This window comes from Pyricularia oryzae, chromosome 1 (genome assembly GCF_000002495.2).
Source record: "Pyricularia oryzae 70-15 chromosome 1, whole genome shotgun sequence".
NCBI classification, from domain to species: Eukaryota; Fungi; Ascomycota; class Sordariomycetes; order Magnaporthales; family Pyriculariaceae; genus Pyricularia; species Pyricularia oryzae.
In genome coordinates, this window is record NC_017844.1 from 3387567 (window position 1) to 3404070 (window position 16504).

Sequence of the window (16504 nt, forward strand, 5' to 3'; positions counted from 1 at the left end):
CTTGATTTTTGGCGGTGCTATACATCACTGACAAAACAACAACAGAAGAGATAATGTGGCCCAGCGGCGGGCCTACAGGCTCCCACCGTTTCTCATTCGAGACTCGAGTCTCGAGCATATTTTAGTCCAGGGGAGCACACAGAAGCGGCACGACATCCCCAAAATATCATAGCTGGTTATACAGTGATGGACTCGGCAAGTGGAATCAAGACAACAAAAGCACGTGCACCAACACCGGCACTTTCACGCTCTTCATGTCACTGCCCGTCGAGATCTGCATGTAAATCTGGGAGATAGTTATGCGAACCCGCTTCATCACTACAAATCTGTTGATAATGCAACGGCGGCTCTTGACGCAGCGACGCTGGCTCCTGAGGAGGCAAGGCGGCGATCCAATAGCTGGCTTGGACTGGGTTTGATATGTCTTGAAGTGCAGAACATGCCAAGGCTCAGGAGTGCACCAAGGGAGCAACCAGTCCCGCCACCGGGCCGGTCGCCGAATTGTCGTGCTCTTGGACCCAGTCTTCCACGCCTTTCGGCGTAAAGATTGGCGATTGAACTATAATTTTTGCTCACTACTGGGACCGGGGGGAACTCGAGGATGTAGTGGCGCGGGCAAAGGTGGCTATGTGAACTTATTATGGCTAGGTAGATACCTACCTACCTATGCGGCTTTACGGGCGGGAGTATCACCTACCTACCTAAGGTAGCCCAATATGTCCGCAAATCCATCCAAGAAGGCTACAAGTTCACATATTACACGCTGCTGGCACATTGCCTCACCCCTTCCGCGAAGGATATACCTCAACACCGCACATTGGCCGTCGTCTCAGAGTCTAAGGCTCTTTTCTGGGGATTTGCGCCACAAGGATAAGGATTTCTCCTGCCTAAGGGCTGCTCCTGGGATCGTCAAAGCCTCCAGCAGGATGGATTTTGCTGTCAACCCCCTGAAACAAGCCTTTCTGAGTTTTGAAGTTTTGACGGCGATCTCGAGTTCATTCCTGAACAAATGGAACATCAGGAAAAGTGGATGTAGGGACTGGTGTTGTTTTCTTTGCTTTTGGAGACAAGCTCAGTTGTTGTCCACCTAAATACCAGTTCGGCCTTCATTTAATTGGTACGGGAGAACAATATTGTATTTGGGATTCAAGGAGTCCAAAAACCAATATTTTCGCTCCTCATGCTCTCAGTCAAGATCCTACTTTACCGTTTCAAATCATGTTTTCAAGCCCGGACACCATTGTTTGTGAGATTTAGGCAGCTTGTTTCCTCTGTTCAGCTGCTCAACCCCCTAAACACCTAACCAGCGCATCACAAGTATAGCCACCAATAGATTAGGTGTGTCATATCCAACCAAATCGACGGATTACCAATCGAAACCAGCCCTCACCTACGCGTGCCTGACTCAACGAAGACAAAGCACATCTAGTCCTGAAGTATATTGGTAGTTCGAGCCCAGAGACATGCTGCTCCAGTTCTCTTTGTACCCTTGAGATTGCGGCGTCAGTATCAATTTTTGTCGACTAGAACTGCCCGATGGATTGGCTGTCACAGTCCAAAACTACCAAGGGGTAAAAGCTACGGGCAACGGGATCCAGGACGGGGCAGATATAGCAATTGCAGCAGCTCGAGATTCACATCGCCGGCGTCGACGGAAGATGCGTCCTTGGTGTATCACCAGCGGACCATTATTGGCCGGTGTAAGATTGCAATTATAATTTCGCGCCTACCTGCAACGGCTTCCCAATACCGAGTACGTTACCGGCACAAGCCCCTCAAAATCCCCTTCCACCCCCTAGGAGGGGTACCCTATGGCAAATTGCGACTTGGAGCCCGCCCACCAGTCAGACAAGCCCGCAGTATGCTTCCCACAGACCCTTGCGATGCTCTCATATCTAAACCTGAGATGGTCGCCACAGGAGCCGAAGCCCGAAAACCGGCAATAAAAGGCGGCAATCCGCTGGCCGCCGCCGCCGTTCGCGATTGCGTTGTAGTGACCAAACGACGTGCCGCATTCGGTGCGGACACTCGCGACTGCACGATCGGTTGCGTCCGGATCCATCTTGGCGTGATCTGCGCAGTCGTAGCCAAAATAGAGCATTTTCCATTGCAAGAGCGAAGGGGGGAAGCTGGTGCGCGCGACGACGACGGGCTCGGGGTCGATGATGGGCCCGGCCAGTTCGGCTGGCGGGCTTTACCGGTCCCGTCCATGGTTGCCGTACAAAATCCCTCGGGGAGGTTTTCCGGAATAACAAAGCCCTTGTTGGCAGTGCCCGCGGAAGTAAAAGTTCTGGAACTGCTATCTGCCGAACCAAGGGCTATAAAGCCGGCGGTAAGAAGGAAAGTGTTGATCTGCATAATATTGAGAGGTCCTAGTTCTTGGCTGATTAGTTTTTGCTGGAAAGCGGTTATATGTGTAGCGCCATGTCGGAGATGTTTTCCGGGCAGGCCCCTGAAAAATCGCCTGAAATAATGTCTGAAGGGGGGTTAGAAGGAGGACGAAAAAAAGAAAACATTGCATTACATAGGCGAAGAAAGGGTCCAATACGAAGAATGAGCAAGGAAAATTGACCAACACTGTGTCTTACCTGTTAGATGGCGCAGAAGATTTTTGCCCGGTGGTAATAGCTTAACAATAATGCGAGAAATCTGAAGTATCTCGTGGATATGGAGCTTCGCTTCTACAGGAGAATGGGATCCTTAATCGACGAGGAAGGATCGTGACGCTATTTATATACGACTTAAGAGCGGGGCATCGTGGACTTATACGCGCCTTCCGTGTACGCTCCAACTGTCACAGAACCAAAAAAAAGTATGGGCAAAGGAGCCAACACCTTCGCCAGCCTCTCTCTGAGTGAGGTAGGAAAGCCTGGGTGCTTGTTTGTAAGCTCCCAGCCGTGTTCGGAGGACAAGAGAGAATGTAGGTCAATTAGGAAAGGCGTCGAGCGTCTTTATATACGGGCCGTGGTCATTTGGAAGCCCAAAAGATGCGACTTACAAAGGTACATCTTTCGACTTTCGGCGCCTTCTGGCAACATTAAGGCTTCATCTCCCTGTATCAAGGTAATCAGCACTAACACTCGACACTCGAACCCGCCTCAAGACTCATATCTCCCAGTCTACCTGCAAGAGAAATCTGGCCAAGCGTTGAGCTCAACCTTGGCGTGAGAGAGACTCTGAATGATCCTAGTGCTTCATTTCCTGAAAAACCGCCAGCAGCAAAGCTGAAAGCTGACTATTTCTGCTGTGCAGAAAATTAGCGACCGCTGGTATTTCTAGCTGCCTGGAAAACACATCTTGACAAGCGTACATCCCCTCAACTGCATGCAAGGCTTTCTCTTCCACCTTTTGCGACTAGTTCTAGATTCAACAATGCACGTATAAACCGACAATTAAATACCCGTGCTGACAGGACGAAACGAAGTAACTAGCACGATAATTTCTGTACTATTATATCAGACCAAACACAATTTCCCCCCAGCGTAAGTTGATGGTATGACCTGGTAGCTCGAGCGATTCTTTACAGAAAGCTGCCCGGTTAGTGGAGCAATGCTGGGCTGCAACCACATGATCCTTTTCTTCATGTATGTTTGCGGCACCGCCCAGCTGCTGGTCCTGGGGGCAGCATACAAGATAATATCTAAAACTTTTGTTGGCTGGCTGGCTCGAGATATCCCGGTATCTTGGCCTGATTGGTTGTGTATCTTGAGTCCCGCGGTTCTCTGCTATAGTCAGTCGTATTCCTGTGAAGTAGCTGGCATGTCCTTTTGGGTGTAAGTAAGGTTGGCCAGTCTCATACGTTTTCACGTGAGTACTCGAGTACCTACGTAGCTGCCATCCTAGGTAGGCTTATGTCTTTTTTGTTTGTAATTTACTGAGCCAAAGAGACTGTGCCCAAGAATTTGTATCAAAGTCAAACATTAAAGCGGTGTTCTTTTTGTCAAGCCTACTCTTGTACTGCAGTGTCGCCACCCCTTTAGCTGCCTCTCAGCATCACATTGACGCATTCTTCTCAATGATACTATAGCAAAAAACTGTGACTTATCTGTCACAAATGCTGATTATGCTGCGTGCATCCCAGGTATTTTCACCGTAAACATGCAGGCCCATTGACGAACTGCGGATGCTGACTGGCGGATCTTGTGCTTCTGGACCAGAGTCCATTCATTGTACGACGAGCAGGGAAGAAAAAACCCTGAACATTGCCAGGAAGCGGGCGATGCCAAAAAGGGTGTTAGGCTTCTGACTGAGAGGCTGGAGCCCCGGAATAGATGGGGTATATGGGCGCTTCTGTGAAAAGCTACAAAGGCCAAGAAACTTCCTCAATTCACCATATTTTACATATTACTGGTGTGTCACAGCAAATCAATTAGCAATCCCCATGAGGTGAAAAATGTCAAGGTTGGTGCAAAGATAACCTGTAATTCCGAAAACCCCCTCCCTGAATTCAAGAAGATCAATAGATACATCCTTATCGTTCTAGACTTGCTCGTTGTTCTGTTGATTTATTGGAATAGGTTCCAAAGTAGGGAGCACGTATGGGGAAGATTGCAAAAAGAAAAAAGAAAAAAAGCAAAAACATACAACACCGAGGATTCCCCAGTGGTCACCCACCTGAGTACTAGTTCGGCCCTCACTGGTTTGACTAGGGGAGAGCGGACGGGATCCCGTATATTCCAGTGGGTATGGTCGTATGTGTTAGAGCAACCCAGAAATGGAAACTATATACGATAATAAATATGAAAAAAGGATCCTTCATTGGACCTCATTCACCTCACCAGGTGCAAGGGTTGCATGCGTAATTGCGTCGAATGTCTAAACCAAAAGCTACGCTTATTATACTCAAGCTTGTATTCTTTCTCAACGTTTTGGAAACTCGTGAGTATTGCGGCAGACCTCTACGCCGAGATTTGAACAGGTTGATGGCGATGTGTTGGGTAGATAGGTAGGTAGGCAGGTAGGCATGTCTAGATGCGCAAGTACCTTGTATGCCTGCCTCCTTGTCCACCTACTACTTTCTCATCTGTTTACTTGCTTGATTACCTGCCTTCCCCACCTACATACCCACATGTTATGCCTTGTGGTTAGGTTAGGTTGAATGGTTATGGTTTATACGACTAACATAAAAGTTCCACAGATTAAAAATAGATAGTTTGATAGGTAGTCTTGTCGTTAACAATTGGGCCCATTTTGAGTACATGGTATTAAAAAACCAAAAAATCACATGTCCCCGATGGTGCAACGGCGTGAGAACCAAAAAGTACGCAATATGAGAAATCACATCTGATGAATTTCCATGACCGTATATAGTAAATACATGCGTAACTACGCCGAATGATCCTGAAAACAGGCAGATGAGAACCCTGCTCAATATCCATCCTCCTTGAAGCCCAACTTCTCCCTCACAGCCCTCCTCATCTCCGTCTCCTGCCTATTCCACTCCAAGTCATCGTCGTTCTGCGTCAACGTGGCATCCACCTCTGGTATCTTGTCGCGGAAGGCCTCGTCGGGGCCCAGCAGCTTCAACCTGGGCCGCCAAACGTCCTCGCTGCTGGGCATGCCGGGCCCGTACTTGCGCTCCTCCTTTTCTCGCCACCTGTCGCGGATGGCGTTGGCGCGCATGTCCCCTTGCCAGTTCTTGACGCGCATGCAGAACCAAAAGTTGTCCCACAGCTCCGAGCACGACCGGACCTCGCCGTAGCGGTACACGGCGTTGAATTGGCCCCGGATGCTGTTGCACCCGTAGGCGTAATCGAAGGCGTCGCGGCACGACATGTCGGTCGGCATCAGCGACTGCACGATCTCCTCCTTGGCCCGTTCAGAGGGTGAGAGTGATTCTAGGTCCTTGCGGGTTGTGGAGGCGCCTGAAGGGTCCTCTCGAAAGGGCCGGGAGAACTGGGAGAGGAATGACGAAGGTGCTGCTTGCCGTGAGTGGTGTTGTGACGATGATGTTGGTGATGACTGTTGGGGTTGTTGGCCTGTTGCTGATGATTGGGATGTAGAACTTGATGGTTTTGCGTCGGCCTCTTGGAAAAGCTGCAGGAACTTGGCGATTTCGGCATCATCATTGGAGCCCTTCGGCTGCTGCTGTGTGGGCGGCTTCGTCGAGGACTGGGCGTCTTTTGGCTGTGGTGAAGAGTTGTTGGGTGCCACCTTGGGCGAGTGAGGGGGAGTCTGCCAGAACCAGCCCATTGTGAACAGACCAGCTTGGATACCTAGCTATGTAGGTTGGTAGTAGGTACAAAAGATAAGCTCTTGGTGGATGATCAGTTGCGAAAAGGATTTCGGTTGCAATTTCCGTAACTTGGATGGTTAGAACCTATGAAGGAGTAAAGGCCCCGGAGTCCTCGAGACAGTCAAATAAATAGATCAAAGGGGGGTTCCTCAATCCCTAGGTAATCTATAGGTTCTCGGCAGTAGTGAGGGGTAGTCGGGTTGTCTCGTGACTGTGAGACGAATGGCGCAAGATGAGGAGTAGTTAGGTAGGTAGGTAGGTAGGTAGGCAAGTATGTCGATTGAGCGAAAGCAGTTGGTTTGTCGCGTCTCAATGGCTACGTTTTTGGAGACTAGAATTGCTTCTATGCCTGCCGCGAAAGACGGCTCCACTTGGCGTACGGGGTAGTAGGTGACTAAACAGGTCGATCAGAGCGAGCAATAGACTTGACAAAAACAAATATATACTCGATAAGAATTGGCCTTTGCGAATCAAAGGCTGGAAGTTCTGCTAAATATTGTATAAGAGAGACCTTCTGGAAACAGAAGCTCAAAAAGATGAGCAATTAACCTTGTCCCTCTTTCATTTTGTCACTTGGTGGTGTGGTTAGTGGTGTTTATCGATAGGTACCAACTCAATTGGCAGGCACCAATTTTCAGGCTAAGATTGACCGTTAGCAGGGATCAGGTCGCCCTACAGCAGTGGAGCTGACTCGATGACCTCACCTCGCAATGGTCCGTCCCCCATCGTATTCCCACCTTTCCGGACTTTAACCATCAGCTGAACCAAGAACAAGACTCTCCTCTTACTGAGACTTAAAAGTCAGAAGACAGACCAAAATGAAGAAGAGATGATCGGAGGGACGCGACTTTTGCCTTTTAGGTTGCTGGCCTTTGGGCCTGCAGCAACACGGCAACCAACAACTGCACTCCGGAGGTCCAGGGTAACGTTGACTGGAGCTCCCAGGGGAATCTATCTGGGTTTGGGTTCGGGTTCGGGTTTGAATATAAACAACCGTCGGTGGGAAAGCACAACTGCTACAACAGCTACAGCATCGTCGTCAAGGCCAAAATCCGATGATGTCGCTGCTGAAGTCGACTATGGCCACATTGTGCCCCGGGCTAATGAGGCCGCCCTATATTTTGACAGTAAATACATGTCTTTCATACCAACTACTTACCCCTTACCGACGCATAACCTACCTCCTTGATCCTTGACCCGGCCGCTAACCTAAGACTCATCCTACTCAGACATCTTCCCCTTGGGCCTGAGTGCCATTCTCTGGCGCCGATGGGGCACTGACGAGGACTTTTCGGAACAGCTTCTCAAGCGCTTCGAAAAGTCATCCTTTGGCTTTGGTATCACGGACCCCATTTCCATGGTGAAGCGTTCCATCCCGAAAAGTCTGCCTATCAAAGTAACAGAGATTATCCCACGCCTCAAAGACGGTGGCGCTTTTGTTAAGTTCAGCCATGGACCAGAGACCACGCCAGCTGAAATCGAAGAATCGCTGGCCAAGAGCCTACAGGATCGCCCCGTCAAGCCGTGGTTCAACCCATTCACATCTGTACGGGTTAACGCGGTCAAGGGTGTGCCTTGGCTTGAGGACCTGTATCGCCTCCCTAAGGCTAGGCTCAAGGTAGAGTTCTGTCCGCCCAAGGAGCTCTCCAAGGATTCTACCAGCACCGAGCTTTCACAAGAGGCTCTGTACGGCCTCTTCCGCCGCTATGGCAAACTCTCCGAGATCACCCCCCAGCCTTCAGATAGCAAGGTGACACCACGCTTTGCACATGTGGACTTTGTCCGAGTTCGTGATGCTGTGATGGCACGGAACTGCCTGCACGGCTTGACGATCAGCCAGGACAACAGCGCCACCCGCCTCAGACTATCCTACGAACAAAAGGTCAAGCCGCACAAGATCTGGGAGTGGACTACGAGCCACCCTCGTATTGTCATTCCTATACTGGCTGCTCTCCTAGCCGCCTTTACCGTCGTTGTGTTTGATCCGATCCGCGAATTCTTCGTACGGGCCCATGTTCAAGGGTCATTCCGGGTCAGCAATAGTCGGCTGTACAGGTGGTTCAAGCGGCGAACCGCCGACGTCACCAACAGTGTCTTCCAGCGACACCACGACAAGGGCGAGCAGGCTGGTTTGCAGGCCCTATGGTCGCAGCGCAAGGATATCATTGACTCGGTGCAGAAGTGGCTGCTCGAAACCGCAGACACCTTCATCGTCGTCCAAGGACCGCGGGGCTCAGGTACCAAAGAGCTTATTATTGATCAGGCGCTCAAGGGCAGACCTAATGTGCTGGTGATTGACTGCAAGCCTATCGTCGAGGCTAGAGGCGAAAGTGGGACAATTAGGAAGCTAGCCGTTGCGGTTGGCTACCGGCCTGTGTTTTCCTGGGCCAACTCGCTCAGTAGCATGATTGATCTTGCGGTCCAGGGCACGACCGGTGTCAAGTCAGGCTTTTCCGAGACCCTCGAGTCCCAGATCGTAAAGATCCTACACACAACCGCATCTGCTCTGAAGAAAGTCTCTCTGGAGCAGTACCAAAAGGATGGATCCGGTGCCGAAATTTCCGAGGATGCTTACCTTGAGGCGCATCCTGAGAAGCGTGCTGTCATTGTTATCGACAACTTCTTGCACAAACATGATGACGGGGGCCTAGTTTATGACAAGATTGCCGAGTGGGCAGCTGCCATGGTCCAAAGCAACATCGCTCACGTTGTTTTCTTGACCAATGACTCGTCCTATTCCAAATCTCTGTCAAAGTCCCTGCCTGACCGTATCTTCAGACAAGTGTCCCTAGGTGACTTGTCAGCTTCAGTGGCGAAAAAGTATGTCCTCGGCCATCTAGAGGGTTTAGACCGTGATGAAAGTCTCAAGGACGACAGCAGCGAGGTTTCCAGGGATGATAAGGGTGCCGAAAATCCGAGTGAAGATGACATCGAGGCTGAATCCAAGCGACGCCGAGATCTGGCTGAGCTGGACGGCTGCATCGATACCCTGGGCGGCCGCCTCACCGACCTCGAATTCTTGGCCCGACGACTCAAGAGTGGCCAGAGCCCCCGGAACGCCATCTCGGAAATTGTGGATCAGTCGTCCTCGGAGATCATAAAGATGTTCCTGCTTGCCAAGAAAAGCACCGAAAGCACTCAGACGCAATGGTCAGCCGAGCAGGCCTGGTTCTTGATAAAGGAGATTGCGTCAAAGACCAGTCTGCGGTACAACGAGGTCCTCTTATCCCCCACTTTTGCGTCGTCCACCACACCTTCGGCGGCGGACGGCGAGGCTGCTATCGAGGCCCTAGCGGCCGCCGAGCTTGTGACTGTCACGTCGCACCGCGGCAGGCCGCAGACCATCCGTGCCGGGAGACCCGTATACCAAGCCGCATTTACCCAGCTCACTCAGGATGCGGTCCTCAAGGCAAGGATGAACCTTCTCCTTTTGACGGAACTGTCCAAGGTAGAGGCTAAGAATATCGACAAGGTTGAAACTGAGCTGGCCTTGCTGGGCGCCCTGCCCAAGCAGCCGCGGGAGGTAACGGACAGGGTAACATACCTTCTGGGCAAGCTACACAGTTCCCAAGTCAAGATTTCCGAGCTAGACAGGGAAATGGCTATGTTGAAGGGTGTGCTCGTACGTGAAGTTTGAGGGGCGAAGCCGCCTAATTCGTGTTTAATTCCTCTTTACTTTCGTTCTTTACTTTACTTTTTTACCTTCCCACATCATTTGCCGCGGGAACAGATCGAAGTTTTATGGAAGTGTAATGCTTTTATTTAGATGTTAAAACCAAGGTCACGGGAAAACCCTACTAAATCGGAAAGAGCTTCTCCTCTTCTATATGGACTCATGACACAAAAAAGATGTATTAACATATTAAACCCTACTACGCTCAAGAGCTTGATCCAAAATGACACAAGTAATCTAGCGCATGGCTATGCAAAGGTATCTAAAAGAAGTCCATGAAGGAAGAAGATCCGAGTATACTCGGGGAAGAAGAGAAAGCGGACAAAAGTAACAAAGAAAATAAATCCGAAAAAAGAAAACGCCTTTAGAGGTACCAGCGTAAAAGGTATAGAACAAATCAGGCAATTTTTACTCGAAATCAACTGAAAACACCATAAAGGCGCTTGCGCGAGCAATATCTTTTTGTGATGCTCGCTTTGGTAACAAAGGAAATAAAAGAGTGGAGCAGCCGAAAAAAAGAGCCCATAGGCAAAGAAAGAGCCCATAGGAAACGAAAGACACCATATGCAAAGACCAAGTAAGCATTGCTCTACGCCAGCCCCAGCCACTTCAAAGCCTTGCGCGTGTTGGCCTTCCTGGGCACCTGACCGCGTGTCATGTAAAGGGGCATCAGGCGCCTCTCCTCCAGGTCGTAGTCGCTCTCCTCGGCCGGGTCGTAAAAGTCCAGGATGCTCTCGGTGCCGCCGCCCGTCGTGCCCATCGTGCCCATTGTGACTCTACGCGCCGCCCTGCTCTTGACCGTTTTGCTGGTGCGGAAAGAGGCAATGGAAAAGGCCCGCGACTTTGTCGAGGGGGTGGGGGATGGCGAGCGGCGCCGGCTACGGTTGCGACGGCGTGTCGACGGCATGGCTGTCTCGGGCGGCTCCTGAGGCTCGGCTAAGGTCTGCGTGCCCACAGAGGTACTGGGTAGTCGGGGAAGGGCCCCTGAAGGCGGAGCTGAGAGGCTGAAGCTTACGGGTCGAGCTTCCTTTTTGCTAGGTCTGGCGGGCATATGGTCAGGTGTGTAGAAATCACTGGCATCGACCAAAGTGTTCCATATGTCCGAGATAAAGGCAGAAACCTCGTCTTCTTTGGCCGTTGCTGCGAGAGTGATATCCGCGTGTGCCGATAATGTGATGGTCTGGTTGGCAATGGTGAACGACTGTAGGGATGGGGCCGATGCCTGAATGCTCCGGATCGAACCGCGACGCCTCGGTGCATATGCCCTTTGCTCAGGCACGATCCCAGCAACCTGCACAATGTGGTCGCCCATGAGCCTTTGCAAGGCCAGAACGGTTGGGAAATGGCCTGCGGGGTACTCTAGTATCATGAAACGGACGTCTGGATGCGCGGCTAGGTACATGTCCAAGTGCGGGATGATCAAAGCCGCAAGTACCATCGGACTACCAAGAGGATCGTCCTGGGTGTGATCTAGGCGCTGCCGCAGGGCATTGGCAATCAGATACCTATAGTGACAATGATAACGACAGGTTAACAACATGCCCCGTGCCCAGCCATGGGTGAAATAACGAGAGTGATTTGGTATTTATGCTCACCTGAGATTCAAATGGCCGCTCCTTGCAACGTTACCACTCGCCGAAACGTTTCCTATTCTACCCAGCTGCTCTAATACCGACGCAGAAAAGCTCTCCTCGACAGCCTCGTCTGCGCCGATGGCGAGTACTAGATCCAAATGCTTTTTGTGGCTCCTTGTGAGGCCATTCTTGCTGTCACGGCTTGACCGCCTTGGTTCGGTGACCCCCTCAAAAAGCAGTCTCCACAGGTTATCCATTTCTGGGAGGGTAGACAAGAACTGTTGACTAAATCCTTGCTTGTCTGAGGAATAGTGTGTAGCAAGTTCACTACGCAATACATTCTGTACGCTAATGGATGACTTCCTGGCGATGGAAAGGACTCGAAACTTGTCGCTGGGATTCCTGGTATGATGAGGTGGTGGTGTGTGAGCTGGAGTGGGTGGGTTGATAGGAGCAGGCATGCTCATCTCGTCCGATTTCGAGGGTGGGATAACCCGTCCTCGTGCGTACTCGCTCTGTGGTCTATATGGATCGTATTCATCGGACGCACTAACCACAGAGGCAGGTGTACTCTTCTTCCACACCAATGGTGCGGGCCATTCGGTGGTAGTTGGAGTTGCGGGAAAGTCTGAAATATCATAGCTGTCATGGCTAGATATGGGAACCACTGGGTACACGCCGGTCCTGAAGCCCTGCATAATTGATTCGAAAAGGAGGTGATGCGCGTCACCCGTAAAGTGTATCACGAGGTCTTCTGTAAAAGGTATAGCAGGCCCTGCGACCGGCTGCTCGGCACTGCGTATTGAATCCGGCTCTACATCGATTTCGAATGCGTCTGTGCCTTTGTCGACATACCGCAAGCTCGTTTCCGGTTTCCTGCGTGATGCCGATCGGGAGATTGTTGTTTGGTTGGCCTTGCATACGACAGCCCGCCGGAGATCGAGATTTACGGGACGGGGCCGTGATGATACGTCAGGGCCCGGTACTCCGACCCAAGAGAAACAGCGTGTATCCTCCCCATCGCCTCTCTTCCGATTCGGAGCATCCCTTGCCGCACCTTCGGTCGGAACAGTGAACCTCAGACTGAGGCCACGAGTCGGAAACATGCGGTCAAGCGAGCGCACTCTCCTGACTGAGGCCGTCTTGGTCAACGGTGCCATGTCTAGGATTTCGGCTTGTTCAATGACAGTATTGCCCGGACTCGTCGGGGTTGCAATAGGCAGTTCGGGGAGGGGGGACAAGCATGCCAGCTCGTTGACAGGGCGCGGCAGGTTGTAAGTGGGTGCGTAGGCGTACGTCGCAACTATGCTGCTGCATGTTGACATCCGCAGCGTGTTCGAACATGCGGGATCCCAAAGGGTGGCCTGGAATTTTGGGGCCTCCTCCAAGAGCCGCGTACGGCCCGCGACCGACGTTGCGGGAGAAGAGGCACCGCCTTCCACGGGGGTATCAGTCACCATTAGGTTAAGATCTTCAGATGCGGCCTGTTTCAGAACGCTAACGCTCGGGAGACTAAAGCTTCGTGGCCTGGTCTTGTCCAAGTCCAGAAGCTCATTGGGTTGCAGAGACTGGGTCTCCTGATCCAGTACCTCCGCCGCCCTCATCGCCAGAGTTGAAGCGTCTTCTACCTCCACCTCTTCATATCCAAAACCGTTGTACAAACCCTTGCCCGATGCAGCTTGACTGGGCTTTGGTGTAGGACCCACCAACCCTGCTAATCCGTCCTTGACAAGCTCTGTAAAGATTGCCTCCGCCTTGGAGTAGCCTTCGATGCCTTCCTGTTGCCGGATAGCCGTGATGCAGAGGGTGTGCGCGCTCACAGTCCCACCGTTGAGGAACACCAGTCTCTTCCGTGAGGGCGTTGCCTTTCTGAGAAACTCTAGGGCTTTGTGTTGTCTGATAGTTGAGGCCTCGTGGACTTCTCGAATAAAAGAGCGAGCATCGAATGGCGTATCGTTGGCTTTGGCCTTGATGTAGTTCTGAATACTTGGCAAAACCAGAATCTGTGGTGAGGTTGGGAGAAGGCGAAGCTGGGTGGAAACGACTTCGGGCGACCCTTCCAACGCCACGAGGTTTCCGTGATAATCTGGAGACGAGCCCATCCTTCTTCCACGACTGTGGGAACTGAAGATAGGCGTATATTATTGATGACCAAGTAGAGTGGACGGACTCAAGACCAGTTGTCGAAAGGTTTTGGAAATCTCAAGGCAACAAGATAAACGCTGCAACGCCGTATAAGGGTATGATGTACAAAAACTTAGAGATGCGGAGAGGGAAGATGCGGACCGGAGGCGCTTGGATAAAAGAGTTGCACAACAGAAAACAAAACAGAATATAATTAGTGAGCAGGATGATCCAGCCACCACTGGGAAGCCTCAGAGGAAATTTGTTCCAAAAGCACGGCGGGAACGGGTCAAATGAGGACAAACACAACTGAGTCTAGTCTGGGATCCAGCATGAGGAGGCAAACGGTTATAACAGTCCGCTACTGGCAGTAATATTGACAGATTAGCTTATATGGAACCCAAGTACACCAGAACTAGAGGTGTTGGGGCATAGACAAGAAAGAAGGCTCTGGCCGGGTAACAGGCCGGGCAGACAAACGAATGTAATGGCGTGACTTCCCATGCAGCAGAAACAGTCAGGGCATTCTCTAGCGCGTGTCCTGACGCCATTCACCCAGCGTTTTGTCTCGAGGGAGAAACGAGGCATTGGAAGACTAAATTGGGCAAAGAGACTAAGACCTTGACCAGGGGTAGGGGGCTTACCCTAGACAAGCCTACTCTCGTGGTAGTACAGGATCTAGGGGAGGGGAGGCAAAATATGCGTTTGTGCGCATGAGAACAAAAAAAAAAAAAAAAAAAAAAAAAAAGAGACCACAACAAGCTCGGTATATAGCCCATAGCTTCCATCATTTCTGTACCTTCATGGATATTTTGCCCTTGTAGTTGGCCAACTGGGTACTATCGTGTCTCAAGATGATGGACAAGCCGGGTAGCAGCAGAGAAAACGCACATTGGAACCTAGTCCAAGTGATCGTTTTCTGCCAACTGATTGGGTAGCATGGTGCTGCTGTGGTTATGGTAGCGATGATATCCGAATCCGGAATTGATGGCGCATCACTGGCTTACTGCATCGCATTGTGTACGCAATAATGGCTTGTGTCCTGCGCAAGGATAACTGTCTTGACTGTCAAACGCCTTGCAGTACGAAGAAAATCCATGTGGGATGATGCGGCCAGCCCAGGGAAAACCGGGCTAGAGGCGGGGATCCAAGACAAACATCAATAATCGTCTTGATTGACCTCAGTCTCGTTGGACAAGCAAGACAAGGTATGCTGGTCAATTCTTTAGACAGATGGTTGGAGATATTGGAGTGGCGGTTGTTTGTTCATTGTCCATCATTTCAGCCCCACTGTAATTGTTGACTGGACTGTGAAATGAACTGCGGCCTGCCTTTCCAGCAGATACAGTACAAAGCTGAACATGTGCACTGCGGCTGGAAAATTGCTTTATTCAGCCCAACATGACCGGAAATTCCCGTACACATGGGGCTTGCAGCGCGGTAGAAAAAGACCGAACGAGTCAAGTATTACTGTAACGCAAGACCCTTAATACCTAAGTGCTCAGAGAAGAGAGGTTAAATCAATAGGATGACCAGGTAGGTTAGATAGACGGTTAGCTACTCCCGTACCTTGACCATAGTGGGCTTGGTAGGTCAAGTGCTTGCAGGGATTTGTTCGACTTGGGCCAAGCCGGCGAATCCGCTGAGCCGGATTGTCTCGTCGGGCGTGCGAGCCACGCGAGGTCAGATCCTTATTAGCTCGGGGATATTGATGTGATGAGATTCATGGAATAACGTTGGGCTCCACATCTCCGACCCCCCTAAAGTCCGGCCCCCTTGAAAAATGTAACGACGAAATACCCCTTTTATAAACCGATTTAAATGTAAAACTATCAACGCACAATAATACAATCATTGTCAGGCTCTCCCGGTTCGCTAACCTCTTCTCCATCGTTCAAAGCTTCTAAACAGTCCCTATTATTTTCCTGTGCTTCATAAACGTTTTTTTTGCTGACCAAAAGCTCGTTGGGATCCGGAATTACCCTTTTCCTTTTGACCGGCCGTACCGCCTCCAATTTTGCGTTTAACAAACTGATTTTTTGCTGAGCTTCAGCCAATAAGATATCCTTGGTTTCGAAGCTTTTTTGGACTTTTGCAAACAAAAGCCGTGAAGTGGCGTTACTTTTTTCGGACCGGGAAATTTCCTGTAGTTGAAGTCGAATATCTCGGGTCGTTTTAGGGGTTTTCCAAATAAGTAAAGACTGGTCGTTAATTTTTTGGGTTGGGCTTTCCGGTGTTTTATCCCTTTGGAAGCCGTTATTTTTACCTTTTTCGACGTTGGCGTTGCTATTTTCTAACAAAAAAGGGTTTAAAAGTGGTTTTGCCAAGTTCACCGGCCATAACCCCGTCGTACGCCAACCAGATTGAATGGTTTTTGCTATAAATGCTTTTGATCTGGCTTTTCGATAGCAAAGTAGAAAGTTTCGTTTCCCAACAACCGTTGAACAGCAAAACTGGTTTACAAATCCCAGGTGACGTCGATAAGCTTCCTTTAACGGCCCAAAAACCGATAAATCCAACGGTTGAAGAACGTGTGACGAATGAGGGGGTAAATATAGGAGTTGAATATTGTTTTGCAAGCAAAGAAGCATAAATTCGTCCGTTATATGTGATCCATGGCCATCCAGAACTAATAACCGCTTTTCAGGGGTTAAAGGTTGGGTATACGGAATAAACACCTTTTTTAACCATTCGATACCTGTTTCATTATTTGTCCACCCGTTTTCGGTTGCATGAAATTGCCAGGTATCGAAAGGACTTAAATCAGCTGGAAACCATTGTTGCTGTACGTTTTTCCCCTTAAATATAACGAGGGGAGGTATAACAGCCCCCGTAGCTGATACACATTCGATTATGCTCGTCCAACCCCGCGTTCCAGGCTCTTTTCGCTGTAATGGC

The 16504-nt window shown here is 50.4% G+C and overlaps 4 protein-coding genes and 1 non-coding gene across 5 annotated transcripts; 1 reads left to right on the forward strand and 4 right to left on the reverse strand.

The window, feature by feature from the left end:
- Positions 1-1795: 1795 nt before the first annotated feature.
- Positions 1796-3038, reverse strand: MGG_14564 (uncharacterized protein; the record flags this gene model as incomplete). The annotated part of the gene is made up of 4 exons (XM_003709661.1): positions 1796-2073; positions 2199-2476; positions 2589-2628; positions 2999-3038. The coding sequence occupies 4 exons, from the start codon at positions 3036-3038 to the stop codon at positions 1796-1798; spliced, it is 636 nt and encodes a 211-aa protein (XP_003709709.1).
- Positions 3039-4577: 1539 nt separating this feature from the next.
- MGG_20332 lies at positions 4578-4693 on the reverse strand. The gene has a single exon (XR_001729787.1). It is a non-coding gene; the product is annotated as a 5S ribosomal RNA (ribosomal RNA).
- A 414-nt stretch (positions 4694-5107) lies between these two features.
- MGG_06964 (uncharacterized protein) lies at positions 5108-6807 on the reverse strand. Its single transcript, XM_003709662.1, has one exon. It carries the CDS (start codon positions 6190-6192, stop codon positions 5368-5370), a length of 825 nt encoding a protein of 274 aa, XP_003709710.1. The 5' UTR covers positions 6193-6807; the 3' UTR covers positions 5108-5367.
- A 120-nt stretch (positions 6808-6927) lies between these two features.
- Positions 6928-10178, forward strand: MGG_06965 (mitochondrial escape protein 2). The gene is made up of 2 exons (XM_003709663.1): positions 6928-7362; positions 7465-10178. The coding sequence occupies exons 1-2, from the start codon at positions 7065-7067 to the stop codon at positions 9870-9872; spliced, it is 2706 nt and encodes a 901-aa protein (XP_003709711.1). The 5' UTR covers positions 6928-7064; the 3' UTR covers positions 9873-10178.
- MGG_06966 (uncharacterized protein) lies at positions 9979-13584 on the reverse strand (the record flags this gene model as incomplete). The annotated part of the gene is made up of 2 exons (XM_003709664.1): positions 9979-11413; positions 11504-13584. 2 exons carry the CDS (start codon positions 13582-13584, stop codon positions 10498-10500), a joined length of 2997 nt encoding a protein of 998 aa, XP_003709712.1. The 3' UTR covers positions 9979-10497.
- Between the last annotated feature and the right edge of the window lie 2920 nt (positions 13585-16504).

Bases quoted from the DNA above. Each gene is read 5' to 3' on its own strand.
- MGG_06964 (XM_003709662.1), bottom strand. From the start codon at position 6,192: ATGGGCTGGTTCTGGCAGACTCCCCCTCACTCGCCCAAGGTGGCACCC.
- MGG_06965 (XM_003709663.1), top strand. From the start codon at position 7,065: ATGATCGGAGGGACGCGACTTTTGCCTTTTAGGTTGCTGGCCTTTGGG. The intron at 7,363-7,464 runs GTAAATACATGT...CATCCTACTCAG, and splicing joins GGCCGCCCTATATTTTGACA to ACATCTTCCCCTTGGGCCTG.